The sequence below is a fragment of the Diabrotica undecimpunctata genome, chromosome 7, assembly GCF_040954645.1.
Source record: "Diabrotica undecimpunctata isolate CICGRU chromosome 7, icDiaUnde3, whole genome shotgun sequence".
Taxonomy (NCBI): Eukaryota; Metazoa; Arthropoda; class Insecta; order Coleoptera; family Chrysomelidae; genus Diabrotica; species Diabrotica undecimpunctata.
In genome coordinates, this window is record NC_092809.1 from 28,324,808 (window position 1) to 28,348,093 (window position 23,286).

General features: G+C 33.0%; 3 protein-coding genes across 11 annotated transcripts in view; all 3 read right to left on the bottom strand.

The window, feature by feature from the left end:
- Positions 1-10,959, bottom strand: part of arm (armadillo) — a 33,093-nt gene extending 22,134 nt beyond the window's left edge. For all 5 annotated transcript variants that reach the window (XM_072536955.1, XM_072536954.1, XM_072536959.1 and 2 more), the window contains exons 1-6: positions 10,816-10,959; positions 10,409-10,466; positions 1,845-2,135; positions 1,064-1,782; positions 824-1,009; positions 25-279 (exon numbers count right to left, since the gene is read on the bottom strand). In XM_072536955.1, the coding sequence (XP_072393056.1) occupies positions 25-279; positions 824-1,009; positions 1,064-1,782; positions 1,845-2,135; positions 10,409-10,442 (1,485 nt within the window). In that variant the 5' untranslated portion in view covers positions 10,443-10,466; positions 10,816-10,959. The remainder of the gene's footprint in view (positions 1-24; positions 280-823; positions 1,010-1,063; positions 1,783-1,844; positions 2,136-10,408; positions 10,467-10,815) is intronic.
- Positions 10,960-11,139: 180 nt separating this feature from the next.
- Positions 11,140-23,286, bottom strand: part of LOC140445124 (kelch-like protein 15) — a 61,852-nt gene continuing 49,705 nt past the window's right edge. Inside the window, exons 14-18 of one of the 5 annotated variants that reach the window (XM_072536961.1) lie at positions 21,840-22,084; positions 19,743-19,914; positions 16,666-16,860; positions 16,312-16,613; positions 11,140-11,400 (exon numbers count right to left, since the gene is read on the bottom strand). In XM_072536961.1, coding sequence (XP_072393062.1) covers positions 11,309-11,400; positions 16,312-16,613; positions 16,666-16,860; positions 19,743-19,914; positions 21,840-22,084 — 1,006 coding nt within the window. In that variant the 3' untranslated portion in view covers positions 11,140-11,308. The remainder of the gene's footprint in view (positions 11,401-16,311; positions 16,614-16,665; positions 16,861-19,742; positions 19,915-21,839; positions 22,085-23,286) is intronic. The other 4 variants (XM_072536963.1, XM_072536960.1, XM_072536962.1 and 1 more) reach the window with 4 other exon arrangements.
- Positions 17,595-19,474, bottom strand: LOC140446107 (uncharacterized). The gene is made up of 2 exons (XM_072538641.1): positions 19,281-19,474; positions 17,595-19,021 (listed from the first exon to the last, which is right to left on the bottom strand). The coding sequence occupies exon 2, from the start codon at positions 18,714-18,716 to the stop codon at positions 17,595-17,597; it is 1,122 nt and encodes a 373-aa protein (XP_072394742.1). The 5' UTR covers positions 18,717-19,021; positions 19,281-19,474.

The window sequence follows — 23,286 nt, forward strand, 5'->3', positions numbered from 1 at the left end:
TTATTTAATTTAAACACAACAAACCTGCATTCCATAGTTGAGCCTGACAGCATTCTGTGCCATTTCTGATTCCACATGTCTGGATGTCAAATGACGCAGTGCACAAACAGCTGGTTCTGTGATTTCTTCTCTATCTCCTGCACTGACTATAGTGCGCACAAGAGCATCAACCCCTCCCACTTGACAAACAGTTACTTTATTGCGCTGATTGTTACAAGTCAGATTGGAAAGAATACCAGCAGCACATGTCACTACATTGACATCAGAAGATGCTAATACCTAAAAAGATTAAACTTATAAATAAACGATAATAACTTAATAAATAAACTAATCTTGTTTAACATTTTCAAAGCCACCTGTCACCAAAAGACGTTTTGCTTACTTGAGTCGGGTGCTACTGTTGCTATAAGGTGTTTTGCCCTACTTAAGTCTACTGCATAGTTATTTCTTATTTTGCAGGTACCTGACTAAAGGTTCAATTTATACATTTCTGATTTTGGTTTGTTATCATAAATTTGTAAGTTCTTCATTGTCTATTCACGTCTATATTTAGACTGTTGCATAATATATCATGAGTAAAAATATGAATTTATGTTGTAAGAAATTTGTTTTGTGTTCAGATATAGTGTCTTTTTTAATTTTAAGTTTTTTACATTTCTTTGTGAAGGTTCTTATAAGTACAGATTTCTGATACCTTTGGGCGAGGTGGCACATAAGAATTATCACAGTAGTTAGTTACCAGTGATGCCTTTAGGCATTTAATTTTTTTATCCCCTACCACAAGCTAATATTAATCTAAATTTGAAAGATGACGAATACTTACTTGTACCAAAGATTGCAATAAGCTTTCTAGACCATCAACTTTCGTAGCAGCATCTGAGAGATTTCTCAATGTCCAGAGACAATTTTGAACCAATCTTGTACTTGGATTTCCCAAGTGCATTGCCAAAGCTTGCATTCCTCCTGCTTCAACTATAGCCGGTTTGTTACTGGCACAAACTGAAAGAACCTACAAAAAAATTCCGCAATTATCCATTATCATGAATAAAATTATTTAACTTACTTTCAGAACTCTAGAAGTAGTCCACAACAACTTCTCATAATCGTAAGATCTCATGATTCTGACCAATTCAATAGGTCCTTGACTTGCCAAAATGATTAACTTGCTCTCTTGGTTACCATAAGCCAAAATTTGCAAGCAATCAGTAACAATTGACAAAAATTTTACATGGTTTCTTTGGAGTAGTGCAACCATCTTTTGCAAACCACCTGCAAGTCTAACAGCCATCTTAGATCCATCTTGATGTAATAAAAGGTTGTGAAGAGTGGTTATAGCATAGACAAGAACACTTTCTACAGGAGAACTGAGCAATTTTACAAGTGCTGGAATACCTCCACTTTTAAAAATAGCAAGTAAACCTTGTCGGTGGTGTGATAACTTGTGTAGGGTACCAACAGCTCCTTTGGTAGTCTCCAAGTCATTAGAGTTTGATATAGCTCTTACTAAGGCAGCTACCATTTGAGGACTGTTCATAATAGCATGTCTAGATGCTTCCTTCTTAGATAGTTGGTGGACCATCATAGCTGCCTGAGATACTACTACTTGGTCTTCATCATTAAGAAGCTTGATTAATTCTGGTATTGCTCTAGTAGCAAGGTCAGCATCATCTTGATAGTTAATAAGATTAACTACAGCATGCTTGAGCATTTGACTAGGTTCTGCCAAACGTTGGACTGCTGTTTGATGGTTGGGATCAAACTGTGTGGAAGGGATTTCAATACCTGCATGACATACAACGCAAATTGTAATAAATAATATTTGTGCATCATGATTATTAATTTACCTTCATCCAAAGTTTCAGGAAACATGGCAGCCCTAACTCTTTGAGATCTAGTATGATTCAGTTGATTGTTCATTTCATCAACCTGCTCTTGTGTAAAACCCTGATAGGGTTGATCCAAATCAAACAGATCCATTTCTTCTTCCTCTTTACCTGTCAGAGATGGTACCTGTGTAGCAGCCCCAGATTGAATGCCAGAGTCTCCCATGTATGAGTTTTGCTGCCATAGTAAAGTCTGTTCTTTAGAAGACTGCATGGGCAGGTCATTGGGACCCTGATGGTAGCTTTGAGACACTGAATAAATAAATAATTTCATTAATAAAAATTATTGAAAGATTAAGAAATGCATTTTATTGCATATTGAATGGGCTGCTGATGCAGGAAAGAAGAGATCAGAGCAATCCTTTTATGAGAAATTATCTATATGGGGGTATTTGAACATTTTTTACAATTTTCTACAAGAAACCACTGAAATCAATATACATTCTTCTTCATTCATTCTTTTTATTCCTCATATTCATGGTTTAAAAAAATGCTGTATTTTTGACATTTTTAATTAAATAATTAACAAATAAACACATTTGCTGCATTCAATCAAGAAACAATTGAAACAACCAGTATAATGAGACTTTTTTGGTGAGAAGGCAAAAACAATAAACACAGGCTACTGGTATATATACAGTGGGTAGTCAAATTTTCTACTTTAAATTTTTTTTTTTGACCAAAAAAAGTGGTATTCATATCTGTACTTCATTTGGTATTTCATCTGGTATAACTATTAAAATTTTTGATAAGCGACAATACTGGCAGACTCCTATATATCAAATAATAATTGCTGTTATGTCTCAGTTGGTTATCTGCTGTTATCAAAGTGAGGCTTAATTAAAAATATTTGCAAATCGTTCTAAAAATTTTTAAAATTGGTTTTTGCTAGGTTTTTGTGTCCAATATATTTAACAGGTAAGTAATATTTGTTATTTAGTCATTTTTGATACATTTAATGACACAATTTTATTTAAAAAATTATTTAAATTCAAAATTGTTTTTTTAGCATGGGTAAAATTGCAGACTTGTCTCCAGGGAAAATTAGAGAAATAAAGACATTATTACTAAACTCTACACTTTCCCAGAGAGTTATAGCAACTACTGCAGGTATTTCAAAGTCTGTACTTAATTGTAAAAATAAAAATTCATTCAAACAAGGAATTGGAACCAAGCCATGTTGGAAAATGTAGCAAGAAAATGATCACTACTCCTCATACTAATCTTAAAACCTGGAATATTTGTCTCCAAAATTGTAAAAAGAGTGTGGTACACTCTCTGGACTACTATGATTAATAATGAAGGAATAAATGTTTCCAGAAGAACAGTCCAATGACAACTGACCAAAGAGAATCTGCTAGGTTACCAGCCTATGAAAAAATCATGGCTTATTGAAAGACATGCATGAAGAGAAAGACACGCTAATGGGCCAAACAACACCGAAGCCATACAACTTTTTTAACGAATGGTGTTTGAGAACAGCGAATATTATCATTTTTACAGTTATGCTTCTATGACGAATCAACATTCCAGATTTTGGTGGAGAAAAGTGTGTTCATCCGGCGAGGTCCTTGGGAGCAGTTCCATCCAGATTGCATTGTGAAGATGGTTAAACACCCGGTTAGTGTCATGTTGTGGTCTGTAATCTCGGCCAAGGGTATAAATGGTTTTACTAAAAAAAACTCACTCTCTTATATAAAAAATAAATGCAAGCCCTAAAGCCAAGAGTATGAGAGAGATTGAAAACATATAGAGATACTCATATAATTGAAAAGAATCATACAATATGAATGAAGCTCAACAGAAGGACTAATCATTAAAAGAAGAATCAGTTGTTAAATCATATGACCAACATTACTTAACTCAGAAAATAATGAATGAACAACACTCAAATGAAAAATTGGTATAAAAGTAAATAGATTTAAAATTAAAATATCACATATATGATACTTGGCCATATGGCTTGCAGTATTTCTTCCTGATATTTTTTTGCATTAATATTGCCGTCTATTAATGCCAAATGTCCAACTGTGTTAGTGGTCATATAAGCCCATACCATGACACTAATAGGGTGCTTCATAGTATGCATAGTACACTGGGACAAAAGGTCTTCGCTGGTGAACAGTGAAAAAACTTCACACTATCACTCCTAAAGATCGAAATTCTGGTTTCATCAGTCCAATTACCTTACTCTCCATTGTTTTTCTGATAACGCGGTCCAATATTTCTAAGACATTTGATTTGACAATAGTGTAGGAGAAAGGGGAAGATAGCTGGTTCGATGATTTAAAGTCAAATATTTAAAACTATATTCTCACCTTCCTACATTTGGTAGATAAAAAATAAATATAAATCTAGAAGGACCAGCGACCAATAGGTCACAAAATTGCGGATTATTAATAGTGTAGTAAATAGTAAAATTGAAAATAGAATAATTAAAAGAAGATTTCCGGTAGAAATATTTTTATTTTATTATTTATATAAATAAATAGCAGTATCAGAATTGCCAACAAATCACCCTTTTGAATGTTAATAAAAAACAAAAATGTTCCAATAAAATGTTCTTAAAATACACAACTGTTCATATTAATTGTTCTGAAAAAACTAAATAAATGAGAGCAAAACAGTTTAGTTGTATATCCCGCAACCCTGTAATTTGTCGGACCGGCACTGAATTTAACTGAGGTAACTATTTAATAAAAATAAAGTTAATTGAAATCTGCTTCTATTTGATAAGTGAAAAGGATATACTTGTTTCTAGTTGAGAAACCTAAGAGGGGGTTTTGACTAGCGTGCTTCTATTTGAGAAGACAAAGATGAAGTGTCTTAAGGGTAGTTTGGTTTGAAAGTGAAAAACTGACATGCGCAGGAGATACGGTACAGCATGAAGGAGGCATGCTGTACTGATGGTATTTCTTTAATTTAGTGACATGAGATATTCAAATAATTTTAATTATTATTGTTTAATTATTGAACAAACTATATAAAGACAGGTGGAATATTCTGTGCTCATATTATTGATTAAATTTCAGTTTTCTCCTGTTCCTTTTGTTGATTTTATCGTTCCATTAATAATTTTTAAAAACTTTCACTATGCATGATTTTGTGGCGCCACCGCCTAATTTGTTTGCTGTTTCTTGATTTTTGTAACATTTTTCAGGAAGGGTAATTGTATTGACTCTCTTTCCTGGTGACCAGTCAAAAAGTTTTGGATTTCTGGGAGCCTTTTTCATTGAATCGACTAAGGTGTTCCTCACTGACAATTAAAAAATATAACCTTAGTAACAACTACTTAAAGTTACTAATAAACACTGGAAGTTGTCCGAAACTGTACTTAACCCTACCAATTGGATGAGCGACTAAATAATCGTCTTGGAGGATTAAATCATTGTTGTTGACTGACTAGCCAAGTGGATTAAAATTCTCAAGCAAAGAATATATAACTGCAAGTGCACCATTCTAGGTTAATCACTATATCATTCTACTCCCAATATCTCCCCTTACCAGCACTCATTCCTCGGATAATCAATTGTAGGAACTGGTGTTTATTTCCATTGTAAAATGTTTTACACACTGTAGTTTTTATGTTTTAATTGTCAATGTTCTCTTTATTGTTTATCTTTTTTAGACTTTCTGTTCAGGATATTTTCCAGATCCTTCAATATGCCCACATTAAGCTTACAGTCCCAACTACATATTACAGTAAATTACTATATTTGTTTCACATTGTTAAATGAACCTTGGACTTTTTTTCATTCTTATTCTTACTTACAGTATGTATTTGACTGAGGAATATTTATGTTGCGATAGTATAGTCATGTACTTGTTCCATTCATTCATATATCATGTTATTATATTTCTATAAAATGTTTATTCTAGCTTCCTGTTCATAGTAACATTTGTTTATTATTCAAGAACCTCTTCAAATCGCACCTTCATAAGTTGAAAACCTCCAAAACTTGAAAAAATGTTGTGTTCCCTTCCCTTCAAGTCTCAAAACCTCTATTATTTAAAATCCCGACCCTCTATTAGTCGAAATAATCAGTGAGTCCCTGCGAGCGATTTCTGCACATATTTTCCCTCTATAACTTGAAAAATTAAACTGGACCTCTGTATCTTAAACATAACAATGTTTTTAACAATATGTATCCTACTATATGGTGTGGAGGCCTGGACGCTGAGAGAAACGCTCACGAGAAAACTAGAAGCATTCGAAATGTGGGTGTACTGACGCATTCTTAGTATATCCTGAACCGACCATGTCACCAACATAGAGGTACTCCAAAGAATCGGAAAGGAGAAAGAAATCGTGAGCACAATCAAACAAAGAAAGCTTGAATATCTAGGCCACATATTGAGACACGATAAGTACCATCTACTGCAATTGATTGTCCAGGGGAAAGTAGACAGTAAGCGAGGGCAAGGCAGGAGAAGACACTCATAGCTCCAAAATGTGCGGAAGTGGTTTGGGCTCACATCGGTTGAACTATTCAGAAGCGCCGCAAACAAGATCAGAATTGCCATGTTGATAGCCAACGTTCGCAACGGACAGGGCACTTGAAGAAGAAGAACAATGTTTTATTTCATATCCTGTAGAATGTAATACAATGGTGTCTGCATCAGGAATATCCTTTGAGAACTTTGTTACATGTGATGATGGGGTTATGACAGCTGGCACAATATCTGTTGATGAAATTATCGATTCAGTAGCTCAGAAAACTATTAATAATGATTTAGATAACATAAAGAACTTGAATAATGATATATAGACTCTATGGGTTTCCATGAAAGAGGCAAGAGCAGCATTGGATACTTTACAGAATTTTATAGAGTAAACCATCAACTATGAAGAACAAGAATTTTCTGCTTGCCTAAGACACTGCTATAGAGAAATGAATCATTGAAAACAAAAAAATTACTGACTTTTTTAATGCCATATTTTAAGAATGTTTTGAAATAATGTTGATTTATAATAAATAATGATATGTTTGTGACTTCTGTAACTTGAATTTTTATTTATTTCACCTCTGTAACTCAAAATTAATAAGAATGAATCTCAACCTTTTTATGTCAAATCAAAATTTACCAGAGTCAAAATCCTCCATAAGTTGAAAACTCTATAACTCAAATTTTTTGGCAACTCTCTTGATGTTCAACTTTTAGAGGTTCTACTGTATATAAAACAAAAATCACACCATAGTCAAGAGAATACAGCATTTTGTTTATATGAAATACATAATTGAATTCACTAAATTTATTGAGCAAATTGTTACAAAATATATTTCTAAATAAAACAATCAACCTTCACCTAAAATATACCTTAACTCTTTAATTGGCAAGACTGTCTATATACAGTCTTTACTCAAACCTAAGTATTTTTTCAATAACAGGTGTGATCAAGCTGAATGATAAAACCGTTTGTAGGTACTGAAAATATGAAACAAACAGTACCAGTTTGAATGCTGTAGCTTTATTTGATTTATAGCAGCTGGCATGTGTGTCAAGATATTCATATGATTCAGACGCTAAAATTATTTGTGTTATAGGCAACAACAATAAATTTTAAAAAAGTACTTTTTAGTTGAGAAATAAATACGAACATTTTTGTGGTGAGTAGTTATTACATATATTTATTGATTTACTACTGTGTGTGGATAAAATAAGCACTGGATTTGAAATACTGCGCATTTAGTGAAGGCCCTCTGCAGACTGTCTTGTCGCTTAGTTACAAAATTTTTCTACCCTTTTCTTATTATGCATATTTTTGTTATTTATTTTACCTACTAAATGTGCGGTTATTTTTTTTTATGTAGAAAATGAGGGGTAAACGTAATGTAGAAGAATGTAGGAGAGCATGGGTGACAGGAACAGTATTCGATATCTGTACTCTGAGTGAAGAAGTAATAGACCTTATAGAATCGTTTAGAGATGAAGATGTTGATGACATAGACAGTGATCCGGATTACGAGTATAATGAAATAAAACCTTAGGATGATGAGATAACTGAATGTATACAAAACATAGATTCAACCACTACATTTGTACAGGCTGCTGCGTTTATCACTGAATATCAGTAGTACTTCACTCATTTCGACTGATGATACTCCAATAGTACAAAATTCCCAGCAGCAGAAACAGTAGCATTGACATCAGAAGACACAATCACAGTAGCAACAACAGTAGATATGAAAGCAATAGAAACAACATCAGCATCAACACCTGCATCTACATTCAAACCACCAAAGAGACCAACATCATTGTTACTGACTTTGGAAGTTTCCGGCGCGAGAGTAGTACCATCAGTAGGTGGCTTCAATGGAGGAAGTCTGTACATATTATGAATACAAAAAATTTAGTTGTACTGATTATTTTTTTACTTTCAGTGTTAAAAAATATTGCAAAGGATTCACAGGAATGAAAGAATATTCTATGGCATCAACATTCAATGTATATGTAAATGAGGTTGCACAAATTACATGAGAATACAACACCCACATGGGAGGTGTAGACCTCATGGATTCATATATGGGTCAAAATGAACTTCGTATCAAAAAAATGGACATGGCCACCACAATTTTTTACCATCAAGTGGACATAGTGATTACCAATGTCTCCGTTCTTTACCACAGTAAATTTCAAGAAAAATCAGAATGTCTCTGATGAAGGTAAGACAAAAATGTGACGATGCAATAATTTCGATTGAAAATGGCTAAAGAGCTGTGTGCTACTACTGAAAAATGTACTGTTGGACGACCATCTAGTAGTTCTACTGTCGGTAGATGAGCTGTTAATCAGGTGGATAGTGTAAGATACAATGGATTAAATCATTGGCCTGAGTGGGAATTGCAAAAGTCATGCAAACTGTGTATAAATCTAACACTAATTCCTTTTACACTAAGTGCAACCTTCATTTGTCCAACAGGAAAGGTAAAAATTGCTTCACATCAAAGCCTGATACCTTTTTGTTTATTTACTTGTAATTTTGTTTTCAATAAAAATAATATTTTTGTACAACTAATAAATTATGGTGGTTTCATAAATTTTCCTTCTGAATGACAAGACCAACTGTAGACAGTCTACCATTTATTGAGCTGGCGACCAAACACACACACAATATCACCAAAATGATCTCAGATTCATTTTTACCACACCCAAATTACCCTGAAACTAAAATTCCTGAAACTTAAAACCTGCCTCTATCTTGCTGATTAAAGGGTTAATATATTCATAACTATCTATTGATCTAAATTTTATTTTTTGGGTAAAATTTTGCATGGTGCATGCATAGGGAAAACTTGATATAGGCAACACTAAAAGGTAACTAAATATCAACACATTTTTGCCAAAATGAAAGCCATATTGAGTTTATCTTATGAGACATTTTTTGTTTGATGGGTGTTTGATGGGACACAAGATCATTTATTTGATGTAGAACTTATGTTTGTATTATTAGAAACCATCTTGATCATTATGCTTAAAACATTTTAGCAGAATTAACATTTAATTGTAGTACTATAGATTGACAATTAGATTTGTAAGAAAAATCAGACTGATGATACTTTGGTAAAAATGTGTTAATATATTGTTGGTGTCACACTTTTTGGATATTTGATTATTTGATATTGAAAACCACCATTGACAGAAAGAAATATCCTTTCTAAATGAAAATTAATTTTAATTCTCTATTTACCAGTAAAACTGGACGCAATTGCATAGGTGCTGAATTAAAAAAAAAACATATATTCACATTTAAACTTCAACTTGCCTGTATCTGACAGATTTGTAACTGTAAATATGCGTAGAGTATGATTTCACTCATTGGTGTCTAGGAAATATGATTGTAGTAGATTACAGTAAACTATACAACATATAAATACCAGTTCTGGCAGAATGACTTACAGAAATAAACTGGAACATACTCAGAAAGGAAATCAGGATACAGTAAAACAGAAAGGTGAAAATTATGAAACAGCACAGGTACTAAAACTTCTATAGTCAAGTCAAAAACTTAAAACAAGGAACTATATACTCTTGAACTAATGGGAGAGAAGGGAAGAAAGACAATAAAAATAAGAAATATTGGAGAATAACAATAAAATTTAGTCATTAACTATTAATTGTACAAAAGAGGCTAAGAGCAAGTTTCATAAAACAAACTTTATTTGTGTTTATTATCTATTGTGTACTTCTACAATGTACTGTTGTAATAATAAAGGATCATTCCAAAAAATTGAATTTATTATGATGATCAATGGCAACACTATTAGTTTAGGTACAATAGTGAAGAAACAAATAAAATAAAAATTCAAAGTACTTATTATATACTGTACATCAGACAATTTGTCAACAAAACTTATTATGGATCAAAAGGAGTTTTCTAAACCTCATCATTATAGCTTTCACATTTCTACAATAAGAAACCAAAAATGTAAAAAAAGACCATAAAGAATGCTCCTAGGATTAAATATAACTTCATTTCCTGTATTATTAAGTTATTTAACCTAAATAGAAAAATAAATACTTACTTGGTCTATTTTGGTTAGACTGCATGTAACTCATGGTGATCTGGTGAGATTGTCACACCTATAGAATACAAAAATCCACTTCTTAGAAATATTAGTCACTGTGTACAATTCTGTTAATTAGCATACATTGAATAAATTTATTGTTTTTTATTTACTGTTTAAACTACATAATAAATAAGAAAAACAAAAAGCGCTAAGCTATGTTGATAGATACTAGTAAATAGAATAAAAATATGTAAACAAGAGATTATGTCTCTAAGGAATGCACCTTACGACCACATAAAGAGATAAGAATCCACCATGTTGTATACAAATTCATTGGAGTTCAACGACTTTTTATGGAATATTAAATGAACTATAAAAAATATGTATATAAAAAAATTAAAGATAATTGATATATTCTTTACCTTACACCAAAAACACAATAGTTTACACTATTTTTCGCTTTAACTTTTACTCACAATTTATAAACACACCGCACCCCAATTCACAGAGCTGAGAACTAAGTAAAGTACGGTTTACACCATAAAGGATCCTTGATCAATTGTCAAAATTAAAATATTTTATTATTGTGGAAAATTGGGTTATACTTAGGTTTATGTACAAAAATAAATAATAGAACAATTAATCTATTTTATTCAAAAATAAGGTAAGAATCAAACAATTATAATAATATAATATATATGTATATAAATATTTGTATGCTGTAAATCCAACTTTCTGCTTAGCGCCATCTATTTGACTTTGACTAACTTAAACGAAGAGTATTTGAACATAGTTAATTTATAGCGATCTGTGATTAGACCAGTTAAAAAGAAAAAAATGCAACAGAAATTTTTAATTGAAAATTCCATATCTATGTTCAAATAATCATAACTCATAACTCCTAACATTTCTTTGTTAATAATATATTAAAGAGGCTGGTGGCAACGTAATCATAGAGTGCCCTGATAATGGTGCCGGTAAACAGCCCAAACCTCGAACCCAGGTTTCTAAAAAGATAAAAAAGATAATTTAGCTATACAAATACTAGATACTGACGTATACTGATCAAAAAGGTAAGTTTACATAATTCAATTGGTGAAATATAAAATTCACCTTTTATACAAATAATTGCAAATGTTTTATTTGAGTGTCTTAAAATTTTTTATTATTATTGTTTTACATATCAAAACATTCTTACAGTGCTTTCTCATTTTATTAAAAAATAACTCACAGAATTATAAGTGATAATCTGTGAGATAAAACGGGAGTACTTCTGTTAAAAAATATCATTATTACTCTGAAAAACGGTTTTATGATCCAACCAATAAGGAAGATGCGGAGGAACTTCTAAAATGTTTATGGGATGAGGTGGACGATAAAAATGGAGGTAATGAGGGTAAGAGTATGAAGAGAGAGAAGGCAATTCGGATTGGACACAGAACAAAGTGGTACTGATTCATGTGCAAGTGAAAATTAAGAGGACGATCAAGGCTGTTTGGTTGCTGCAAGGAAAAAAAATTAGAAAGTTGTAGAATACATATGTTTCTTCAAAACTGCGTATTCTGCTACAAGCAAAGCATCAAAACATAACCTAATAAAAAAGTTTCCGTGCGTAACAGGGCCAGGTAAGAGCTCCTCAGCCGAACGGCTAGGGAGTGGGACTCTCGAATAAGAAATGGCTCGACACTACTGCTAAGTATTAAGTTAATGTGGCGAGGGGGCGAGGGCATGTAAGATACTGGGGGTAACATTATCACGAATGGTATCCTTGCAGAACATGGCGAAACTATATTGTATATATATATATATATATATATATATATATATATATATATATATATATATATATATATATATATATATAATATATATATATATATAATATATATATATATATATATAATATAATATATATATATATATATATATATATATATATATATATATATATATATATATATATATATATATATATATATATGTAGCCTTACTTCTGTATGCGGGGCTCTGCAGGAGCGGACTACCTATTCTCTAGCTACTCGTGTAAATCAAATGCACACCAAAACAACAAAAAAGAAACCAAGAGGGATTCAAGGACTACTGAATCGGACTCTTCAGCAACACAATGGAGAAGAAAACAAGTAACTACTGACGACTCCTCGTCTTAACACTCGGTTTTACTCTACCCCTTTTTACCTCAACTTCTACCAGCTCTATCATTCGTCCCACATAGTTCTTATTTCTACGCCTGACCTGACCAAATCATTGCGGTCTTTGTTTTTTATCCTTTTGAGACTGTTGTCACCTCACCTCTTTCTCTAATCACGTTGTCCCTGATCTTGTCCGTTCTAATCTTACCTAACATCCACCATAACATTTTCGTTTTAGCTACCTCCATCTTCTTTTCCTGAACCTTCTTTATAGGCTCCACTTGGCCAGAATACCCCTACGCAGGCCTCATCACACTCTTGTAAATCTTTCCTTTCAGCCCTTCTCCTATTTTTCGATCACATAGTACCCGCTTGTATTCGCTTCCAGTTAAACCGACCAGCCTGTACCCTGTGGACAATTTCTCGATCTAGTGTTCCATCTATTGTTATGTAGGAGCAATTCGATGTCTCCAGCCATTCCTGTTCCTTCCAACCCTATATACACATAGAACTGAATAAAATCTAATAGTTATGAAATCCTTATAGCTTGTATAGACTTCAAAAAGCATGAGGCAGACAATATCAAAGGATTTGCGGTAACGGTTATAACAGTTATCTGCTTATTAGTAAGTAAAAACTTTAGAAAAAACAATTCCACAACACATCTTATAAGCCCCGAAAGCATCGTCCATTATTATTACATTAGATTGTATCATCATCTATATTTACAAAAAAAAAAAAACATCATCTAAGAATCTTTTTTCAGTTTTTCTATCGGATTTCCAGACTTCGCAAGACATCCCAATGTGTCGTTCACCAATTAAACTATTTCGGGGTGCTTTGTCCGAATAAGCGGTGGTTTTAGTTTGCAGGTGTCTGGCCAGTGGAGCATGCGGCACTTATAATCCATACTTTATGCCCTAGCGTGTTTTTCCGGATCGAATTCAACAGTACTAAGGATATCTTTCATCCTTTCTACATGGCCATACCATTTCAGCCTTTTGCATTCTATAGTTTCCAGGACGTCAATGTCTATGCCCATACGCTCTCTGATTTCAGTATTCCTTACTATATCTCTTTTAGTGAGTTGGCAACATCTTCTCCAATAATTCATTTCCATTGCTTTTATTTTGGATGCGTCATTTTTATTTATTACCCAAAGCTCTGAACCATATGTAGCAATGCTTTCTATGATACTTTTGTATATCCTAATTTTTGTGTTTCGGGTGATGTGGTTATTACAAAGTATACTATTCAGTTGACGTATTGCTGAATTTCCTTGACCAATTTTAGTAGCTATTTCTTTTGTATTCCGACCATTGTTTGTAATGTTTACACCGAGATATTTATAGCTATCAGTATTTTGAATTTGTTTGCTTCCTAGTTCTAAGTGCTTTCCTTCACCTCCCACTACAACGTACTCTGTTTTTGATGAATTAATTGATAAGCCCCACTTAGTATATTCTTCATCTACTTTTAGTAACATGTAGTGGATATCATCTTGATCTTCTGCAAGTATTACTTGGTCATCAGCAAAATGCAAGCTGTACAGTGTATGGTCTCCAATTTTAACACTAATAGGTTCACATTTTTTTTTCCAAATATCCAAAACCCCCTCCAAATAAATCTTAAAGAGTGTAGGTGCAATGCAGCAGCCTTGGCCAAGTCCTTTGGTCACTTTTATCTTTTTTGTCACTTTTTGTCCAATCTTTATTACACTCGTCATATCATCGTACAACTCCCTTACAGCATTAATGTAAATCGGTGGAATATTCTTGTCTTCTAGCACCTGCCATAGCTTGGCTAATGGGACACTGTCATACGCTTTTTGAAGATCAATAAATACCATGTGTGTCTCCATATTATGTTCCAAACGCTTTTCTATTGTTTGTTTTAGGCAGAACACATTGTCTATATAAGAACGACCAGTACTAAAGCCACTCTGATCTTCAGCGTCTTCCCAGCAATTTTCAATTCGGCTTTTAATTATCTTCCCGTAGACTCTACAGATTGAGTTAGTTACACTAAGCCCTCGGTAGTTCTTAGAATCTTTTCTGTCGCCTTTATTTTTGTATGGATTGCTGATATATGCAGTTTTCCATTCTGGGGGTAGCTCTTCTCCTCTCAAGAATAAATTAAAAGTATAAGCCAATAGCTGAAATAGTTTGTCAGGGCCATATTTAATCAGTTCAATGGGTACTCCCCCCGGTCCTGAAGCCTTGTTATTTTTCATAGCGTTGGCGTGTTTTTTAATTTCTTCTGGTGTTATTTCAGTTTCTTCGCGGTAGGAAATATCATATTTTTGGTAGGCAATATCTTGGAATTCTGTTCGATCTTCTATCAGCATTTGTTCATAATATTCGACCCATAATTCTGGGGCTATTAGAGTTAACCTACTGCATTCTTTTCTATCTGTTCTACTACCTCTAATTGTTTTCCAGGCTTCTTTACTTCTTGCTGTACCCATAAAATTTTCTACGTTATCGCAGGCTTTATTCCACATCTCATTTTTGGCTTTATTTACCTCTTTTTTTACTTCTTTGTTTAAGCTGTTGTACTTTTGTCGATAGTAAGGGTCCTTTGTTGATAGCCATTTGTTATACATATTCTTCTTCTTCCCCACAAGACCTTCTATTTCTTTATTCCACCATCCATTTCTAGTTTTTATGCTATCCACTTCTCCAATAGCTTCCATTGCAGCTTCGTCAAGAGCTTTCATAATTTCGTTGTACGTATTAATTGGTGAGGAGTAACAAACATCGTGTTAAAGCTACAATGTCCGACGTGAATTTAACAGGTGATGAACGTGAATATAGTTATCCCTGATATTTTAATGTTAAACAGGTAACATTATGTGCTAAGTCAATAATTTAATGTATTCTTATTGGTAAATCAATAAACTCGTTAATTTTTTATTATTTCGGAGTCCATTGTTGTGAAAGTATCGAATTTATATGGAAAGATAAGCTTACATTTTATTTGTAAATATTGCGAATATGTAAGAAGTTAAAAATTATATTTTTATAACACTTTTGTTGTCGTAATATGTTGTAACCTCAACCTCAACATATATATGTGTGTACCATACAATTTTTTTTGTGCACCGCTGACATTCCGGAAACAACAGTCGACCATTGTTACTAGCTACTTTGGACGCAAGTATTTATTCCTAGGTTCCATCCTGAGTATATTAGGTACATCATTGGCTGTACTTCTCACCTTTATAGAACATGTTTTGTATTTTAGATACTTATACATAATAAATTTTGTTGTATCTACTTATTACTCTGTATATTTGTTACAAATATTATACCCAAAGTCTAAACTTTGGGTATAATAAAGTATACACACACTAACTCTTCTCTAAAAAAAAAGCAATTTTTGCAACATGATGTGAATTGGTAATGAATAAACAAAACTTTTATAATGAGCCATATAAAAACATTACATAATATGTTTCAATCTTTATTAAATTTCTATCTGGAGATTGATTTTAAGTGTTATTGTTTTTTATACTGTCATAAAAAAATTCAAAAATATGGAATCGTTTCTTTGATTATGTGTCGTTAAACGATTCTTAGTAAGTTACATTTGGCAATTTACACTGTTTTGCGACTACTTATTTACTTTTACAATGTCAAACCATAAATGACACGTCATTTAGCATGGTGACTATGCTACTATTGATCCGTAGATATAAGTAATTCTTATATATAATTTATTTTACCTATTCTCTAAATTATTAGATTTTTTAACTAGTAAACCAACCTCTTTGGCAACAGAAACATTCAATGTTATTTAAAGCTCTCCCATAAATAGAGGTAACACCGCCTACGACCAATATTTGTGTGCCGAGATACGAAATAGCATGTCCATGTCTGGGAATATTCATATTAGTGACTATAACCCATTCCAACTTGTTATGTTTCCATACATCTACGTCCCCCGTACTACAAATGTCACATTCTGATGATTTTTTAGCTCCGCCAATAATGTAGATCTTCTGTGACAAGACAATCATAGAAAAAAAGCATCTTGGATATCTTAAAGGATATTGAATTCGGGTCCATCTGAAAATATATGAAATGTAGGTTTTTATTAAAATGCCGTGGAGGGATTTACTGATCAGTTTTAATGTCGTAAGTTTCTACGGAATCTAATATTTCAATAAGATTGTCCTTTTCATCAAGTCCACCTGCAACCCAAATACAGTGTCTATATTTTGTACATCCAAATCCTGCTCTGGCTCTTAGCATGGAGGATACCCTGTTCCATAGTTTTTTCTTAACATCATATATTTCAACAGAATTTAAGGTTCTAAAATACATAATAAATACATAAGTAACAAATTTGACCACTGCTTCTACTAAACGTGCTATTTTAGTATAGTGCGTAAAAACCTATCACTAATAGTGTTATTAAACCTACAACAATAGTTTGCAGAATATTTCATTGCTATAAATTCTTTCACACTCTGTAGCTAACACGATATACAGTCTCAGTCTAACTTAGGGGAAATGTGCCTATGATGGACCCCTTAAGGAAAAAGCTCCCTAATAAATTTAATTATTTACTTAGCAGGCTTTAAATATGACCACATAACGTCTTGTTATTTGTATAATATGCAAATGTTTCAAATTTTGATAAAAATTAAGATGACAAAAGTTATTAATAGTTTACTAAAATCCTGTTAAGGGTCCATCATGGGCATATATGCGCTCATGATGGACCCTTTGATACGCCCATGATGGACCCGTTGCATTTTGTATAAAATAAGTAAATACCAAATTATTTTATTAAACCAAAAGATATTCTAAACGATAAATAATATTACAAATAGGTATTTTTAAGAAAAAAGTTACATGCACAATTCACACACAAATTGTTTACGTCCAGGATTTACATCTGCACATTTATTGTGACACCAATTCTTACACACTTGACAACGAATCCATTTTTCTTTGGATCGTGAATGCGAAAATAGTTCGTTACAGTAAATGCAAGCTGCATCGTCCGAGTCGTCTTCTTCAAAAGAAGATTCACAATCGTCTTCAGAACTGTTTGTAGTTGAAACACGAACTTGCCTTTTTACTTTTCTTGCGTCTTTTTTTCTTTTTTTTTGCTTCTTTTTCTGCAATTTTTTGGTTTATATCATCAATTTCTGGCGTTGAATTTAAATATCCTGTTTTACCCCGTTTTCTACCCCTTTTCTGAGTTACACATTCAATCACAGAAACATTTTGGTTCCGATGTTCCGGTAGTGAGTTCTCGTCAGAACATCCTGGTAGTGGGTTTTGTTCATAATTTTCTCTATCTGTTGTTATAGACGGCAAAAATTGCCAATCCTCGAAGGCATCTGGATTGAACGGTTCTATTCCTGTCTTTTTAAATGCATTTATTGCAATTGATGGAAGAGCACTTTTTAAATGTGCATTATTAAATATACTGGCTACTTTAAATTGGGTAACTGTTTTACCTGGATTCTGTCGCAGCCATAATTGAATTTCTTGGCCGTAGTAAGTTTGAAGTGGTCTAAAAAATCCTACGTCCAAGGGTTGAACGTGATGAGAACAGTGAGCAGGAAAACAAAACATAATAATACCGTTTTCTTTTGCAAACTGGAGAGCTTCAAAACTTTTATGACTACCATGACCATCGAGTAACAACAAAACTTGGTTGGTTTTAGAAGCCTTTGAATACCTTAAAAAATGTTGCAGCCAGAGACAGAACATGTCGGAAGTCATCCATCCTTTTTCTTGAGCGAAGGCTACACTTCCAGTAGGTGCATCGATCATAAGTTCGTCTTTCTTCCTCTGTCGAGGAAAAATCAAAGCAGGAGGAACATATGTTCCAATTGCATTCATTGCACATACGACCGTGATATGTAGACCGCGTTCTGCACTACTTAAAGCACCAACTTGTTTGCGACCTTTACTAGCATAAATCTTCTGCGATCTCTTTTGCACAGTTGTCAAACCGGACTCGTCAATGTTATAAATGTTTTCAGGTGGAAATTGAAACTCGTCTAATATATGTGCTAATGCTGTAAAATAGGCACATATATTTGGTTTATTAAAAGCTTGAGCCCTTGCCAACGAAGTATTTTCTGGAGTTCGTAATGATAATCGAGGATTTAGCTTTAAAAAGCCTCTGACCCATTTCCAGCCTGCCATCTTGGTTTCCTTATTAAAACTGTGGCTAATATTGTTTATTTCAGCTACTTCGTATACAAGTTTTCGTAAATTTTTACTGGTCAGGTCAAAAAAAGAGCTTCCATGGTGATAATATGGTCAGCAATTTCCTTTTCAATAGCAGTGGAAAATATTGGTCTTCGTCCTTCCAAATCACATTTGGTACTTCCTTGCTGCTTATTAAAGTTTTTGCTGCCAGCTTAAACCCCATAGTTTTTTCTTGTATGCTTTTTAAGCTTGCTGCATATTACTCTCATTCCACTGTTGCCTTTTATGAGGATCCATCCCTGTAAAATGTATTATGTTAATCATTAAGTAGCAACTTATTTCCTTTTTCCTATGATGGACCCCTAGTCCGTCATAGGTAACGACAAAGGGGTCCATCATAGGCAAATAGACAAGACAGTAAATTTAATTCTGTTACTTTTGTTTTGACCATTCTAACCTAAAACAAAGTATAGTATTTGACAAAGAAAGTGTAGTCATTTTATACAAAACAAAAGAAACACTTAGCTTAACGTATGTTACCAGTAAAATATTACTTACCAAAAAATTTTATTAGATCAGCAACGCCAAATTTTAATTTTATTTCACAAATTTACTGTTATAACCGCCACGGGTCTGAAACTTTGCAAATACTAAACTACAAACTTCGTGCGCAAGCGGCAACCAGCGATGTGCATGTAACCGCGCCATATTTGAAATTACAGCACGGGGTCCATCATAGGCAGGGGTCCAACATAGGCACACTTCCCCTACATCGGTCTCATAAACCAACTTAAACAAAGTACATTTTTTTAGTTTTAGGTAAAGTAATCTACACTGGCATCATTAAAATAATCATAAATCATAAATTATAAATCAATTATTCAATGATATCTGAAGTTTTCAAAGCGTAGTATTGGATCGATATTAATTAATTTAATCTTTATGCTTTTTTTGCCGACTCTCGAAATTAATGTTAAATGAAATACTGTGACGTATTAATATGACTGTAGAATATCTTACAGAAAATCATTTCCCTGCCCTCCAATAGCATACAGTCCTTGATTACATCCTACTAGTCCAAAATTTTTTCTGAAGTCAAGCATTGAAGGTTCTTCAGTCCATTTTCTTGTAACTGGATCGAAACTCCAAACAGTACTGCTCACTTCATCACTTTTTGTGGGATCACTTCCGCCTAAAAAATTATATTAACTCAAATTACCTTTATGACATTCTAATGGTAATTTCAATAAAGAATCTAATTTAAAGTCGAATCTAATTTTAAGTTGTTGCATTCACTGTTGTTAAATAACTGTTTTCTTGTCATTTAATGTATGGTTGTTAATTAAGGTAGGTGAAGGTAAGACATACTGAATGCCACCGCATGTAATATTCAATTAACTAAGAGTAGTTGAAAATTATGAAAATAATTAAAACTACTCATTTTTGTCTAAGTTACAAAATAGTTTAAGAAAAATTGTTAGTAGGCGATATTTCCAACCTCCTGTTAGTAATATCGCCAACGTATTTCGGATGCAATATGCATACTCCAACATACTCTCCATGTAAATAACAAAGACAAATCGCATAATTGCATATCAGCTACTCTATCCCCTTTACAGGACTTGCAGAACCAGTTCTCCTTCTTATTTAAAAAATCTTTCTGGGATCCTTTGGGTAAGCTAGGTTTCTTATGGGAGGTATTAGTCTTACCGGTGGCAAATAGGTCCTTTGTCACAACTTGCGCTCTACTATTGAGGATTGCTTTCCTTTTTGGATTGGTCGTACAGATTTCTTTGCCATATATGGAATGTTTAGCATATCAGAATATGAAGTATCATTCTTTCCTTTCATGATTATTATGCTCTCGATGTCACTATTTTCTTCGTCAGATGTTTTAGTCACCTAATTCTAAGGCTTCAGAATCCCTGCTGCTTATTAACTCTAAAGCGGGGCACTCTTTAGATGTACCGTTCTTAGCTTGGCCAGCTTTCGATGTACCTGAACGAGGTGATTCCTGAGAAGGATAGGCTCGATCAAATAAGCTCTCCTCTCTAGGAAGCTGAGATAGATCAGAGGCGTTTTCGGAAAGCTGCTCATTAGGTGCACTTTGCTGTTGAGTTAAACTACTAGGAGCATATACCTCGATAGATATTGTATTTGGGTTCAAAGGATAGATACCAGTTGATGAAAATCTTGGTATAATGTTATTTGATGTCATGGATTTATCCCATACTTTGGAGAAAATGCTTCCAAAACAATGCTTTTTTTTGAACGGTCTCTGTTTTGAGTCTAGTATTTCAAAATTTCATCATGTCAGAAATACTCGAAAGACCGAAAAACTGCCTTATCCATTGGTCATACGTGGTGTTACTCGGTAACCAATATAGGACGATCCTGAACTCATCTGTTACTTGAACAATAGAGTAGTGTAGGTGGAAAGAAGCACCATCAAAAATCAATAGATAACGGACAGCTGTTCGGTATTTCACAAAATGACACAGTCAATTTTTAAATGTCTCAACGGTCATGCTGCCTTTGGGTATCATCATAACAGTTCCGACAGGAGGTAATGAATCTGTCCATTCTGATTCGAGTCGTATGTCTTCAAACAAAATTATTGGAGGAATGTTGGCACCTGTAGCATTAATACTATTTGTAACATTCTGTGCATATTCATTTGCTACTATGTGTACTCGTTTCGCTCCTTTCTTTGCTAAAACTATTTTTTGGTGATGTAACGTCAGCCGACATTCCTTTTCGTCCATATTATATAGGTACACTTTGGGGTTTATCCAGAAGATTTTTATTAGTAAGTATCAGTTTTTGAAGTTTTTGAGAATTGTCCTTGACGATGAATTTGTTTAATTGTTGAGCTCAAGTAAGATTCGTATTCTATGTTTTCAGTTTGTGATTTCTGTGTTTATTCCAATTAAAATAAAGTATATAAAAAACAATATCATAAATCTGTGTGAAGAGATTTTAAGTAGATATTCTTGTAAGGAGTATTTAGATCGATAGGAACCAGGATGTAGCAGGGTACAATTTATAAGACATGCCAAAACCTCATAAAAAAACTACTAGAATAGTAATAATAAAGATAATTCGATAAAAATATACCTGCTAAAAATATCCTGCCCTTGTAAAACTCTGTGCAGTGATTGTGTCTTGCTTCAGGTAATTCTCCTACATATACCCAACGATTTCTGATAGGCATATAACTGTAAACATCTGTACCGGGTCTTTCTCTATTATTATAACTATGTGGATCAAAACCTCCAAAGACTAGCACTGTTTCTCTAGTTTTGTGAAAGAGTGATGCTTCCTCTGTAATTTTTCTTATTGTGGTATTGGTTACGTTGTTTCTAAAATAAGAATTAATTATATATCGTCTATTTAATTTCTTAAACCTTAAGTTTATATTTTTTGAAAACCCTTTCCTGGGAATAGGTTCATTTAAAACTAGATATTAAAGGTTTTTTTATTTATTGATAAGTTGAGGTTTCGACAGGTATTCCATGTCTTTATCAAAACTATTGCTAAAAACTGTATCTTAATTGCAGCGATATTTTCCTTCAATCTTGTAATATGTTCCTCGCCTTTTAAATTGAGATTAGTATGTTAATATTTAAATTAATTAGGTTAAGTTAAACATAGTTACCTTATTCTTTTTCTAATATCTAGATATTCTTGTCAATACCGACAATACTAAAACCGTATAGAACCGGATTAAAAGTGAGATATTTGACTTTGAATATTAAAAATAATATTATAAAATCCAGCAACAACTTTTGTTATTGAAGTTATACTTCTATACGCGCGCTCCACGTTGGAAATTTGTATGGGAGTGAATCTGTGAAATCATTACATATGTAAGATAATGAGTAAGAGAGAGAGACAGAAGATATATTTTCTCTCTCTTCCTCTCTCGAATATAAAAATGTTCCTTTTGTATATATGGTATAATTTCACTATTTGAGAGAGTGAGTCATCGTTTAAAGACCCAGAAATGCGGAAAGCTGTTTGGAAATCCAGTGACGTACACTTACTTTTATTTTAACGTTAATTATATTTTATTTTTCAAATATTAATGTTCGAAATAGGCCACAATATATTTATTTACAAGTTTTTACTGACGTTTCGATCTCTATATCCAAAGACCGCTTTCAAAGATATAAATGATAGTTATATTTATTTTATTTGTTTATTATTATATATTTTTATAATCTTATATTGTTTTTTTTTTATCTTTAAAAACGGAATAGAGATCGAAACGTCAATGTATTAAACATGTAAATAGATATATTGTGGCTTATGTCCAACCTTCTCCCTAAAAATACAGAATGCCACAAACAAGCAGCTATAGAAAAATAAATATATCTGTCATTTGTATGTTTGAAAACGGTCTCTTTATAGAGATCGAAACGTCCGTAAATTAAACATTTGAGTAAATATATTGTGGCTTATTCCCAACATCATTTCTAAAAATACAGAACGACAAGCGAAAAGCCATAGAAAATAAATAGTACTATCATTTGTATAATTGAAGACGGTCTCTGGATATAGA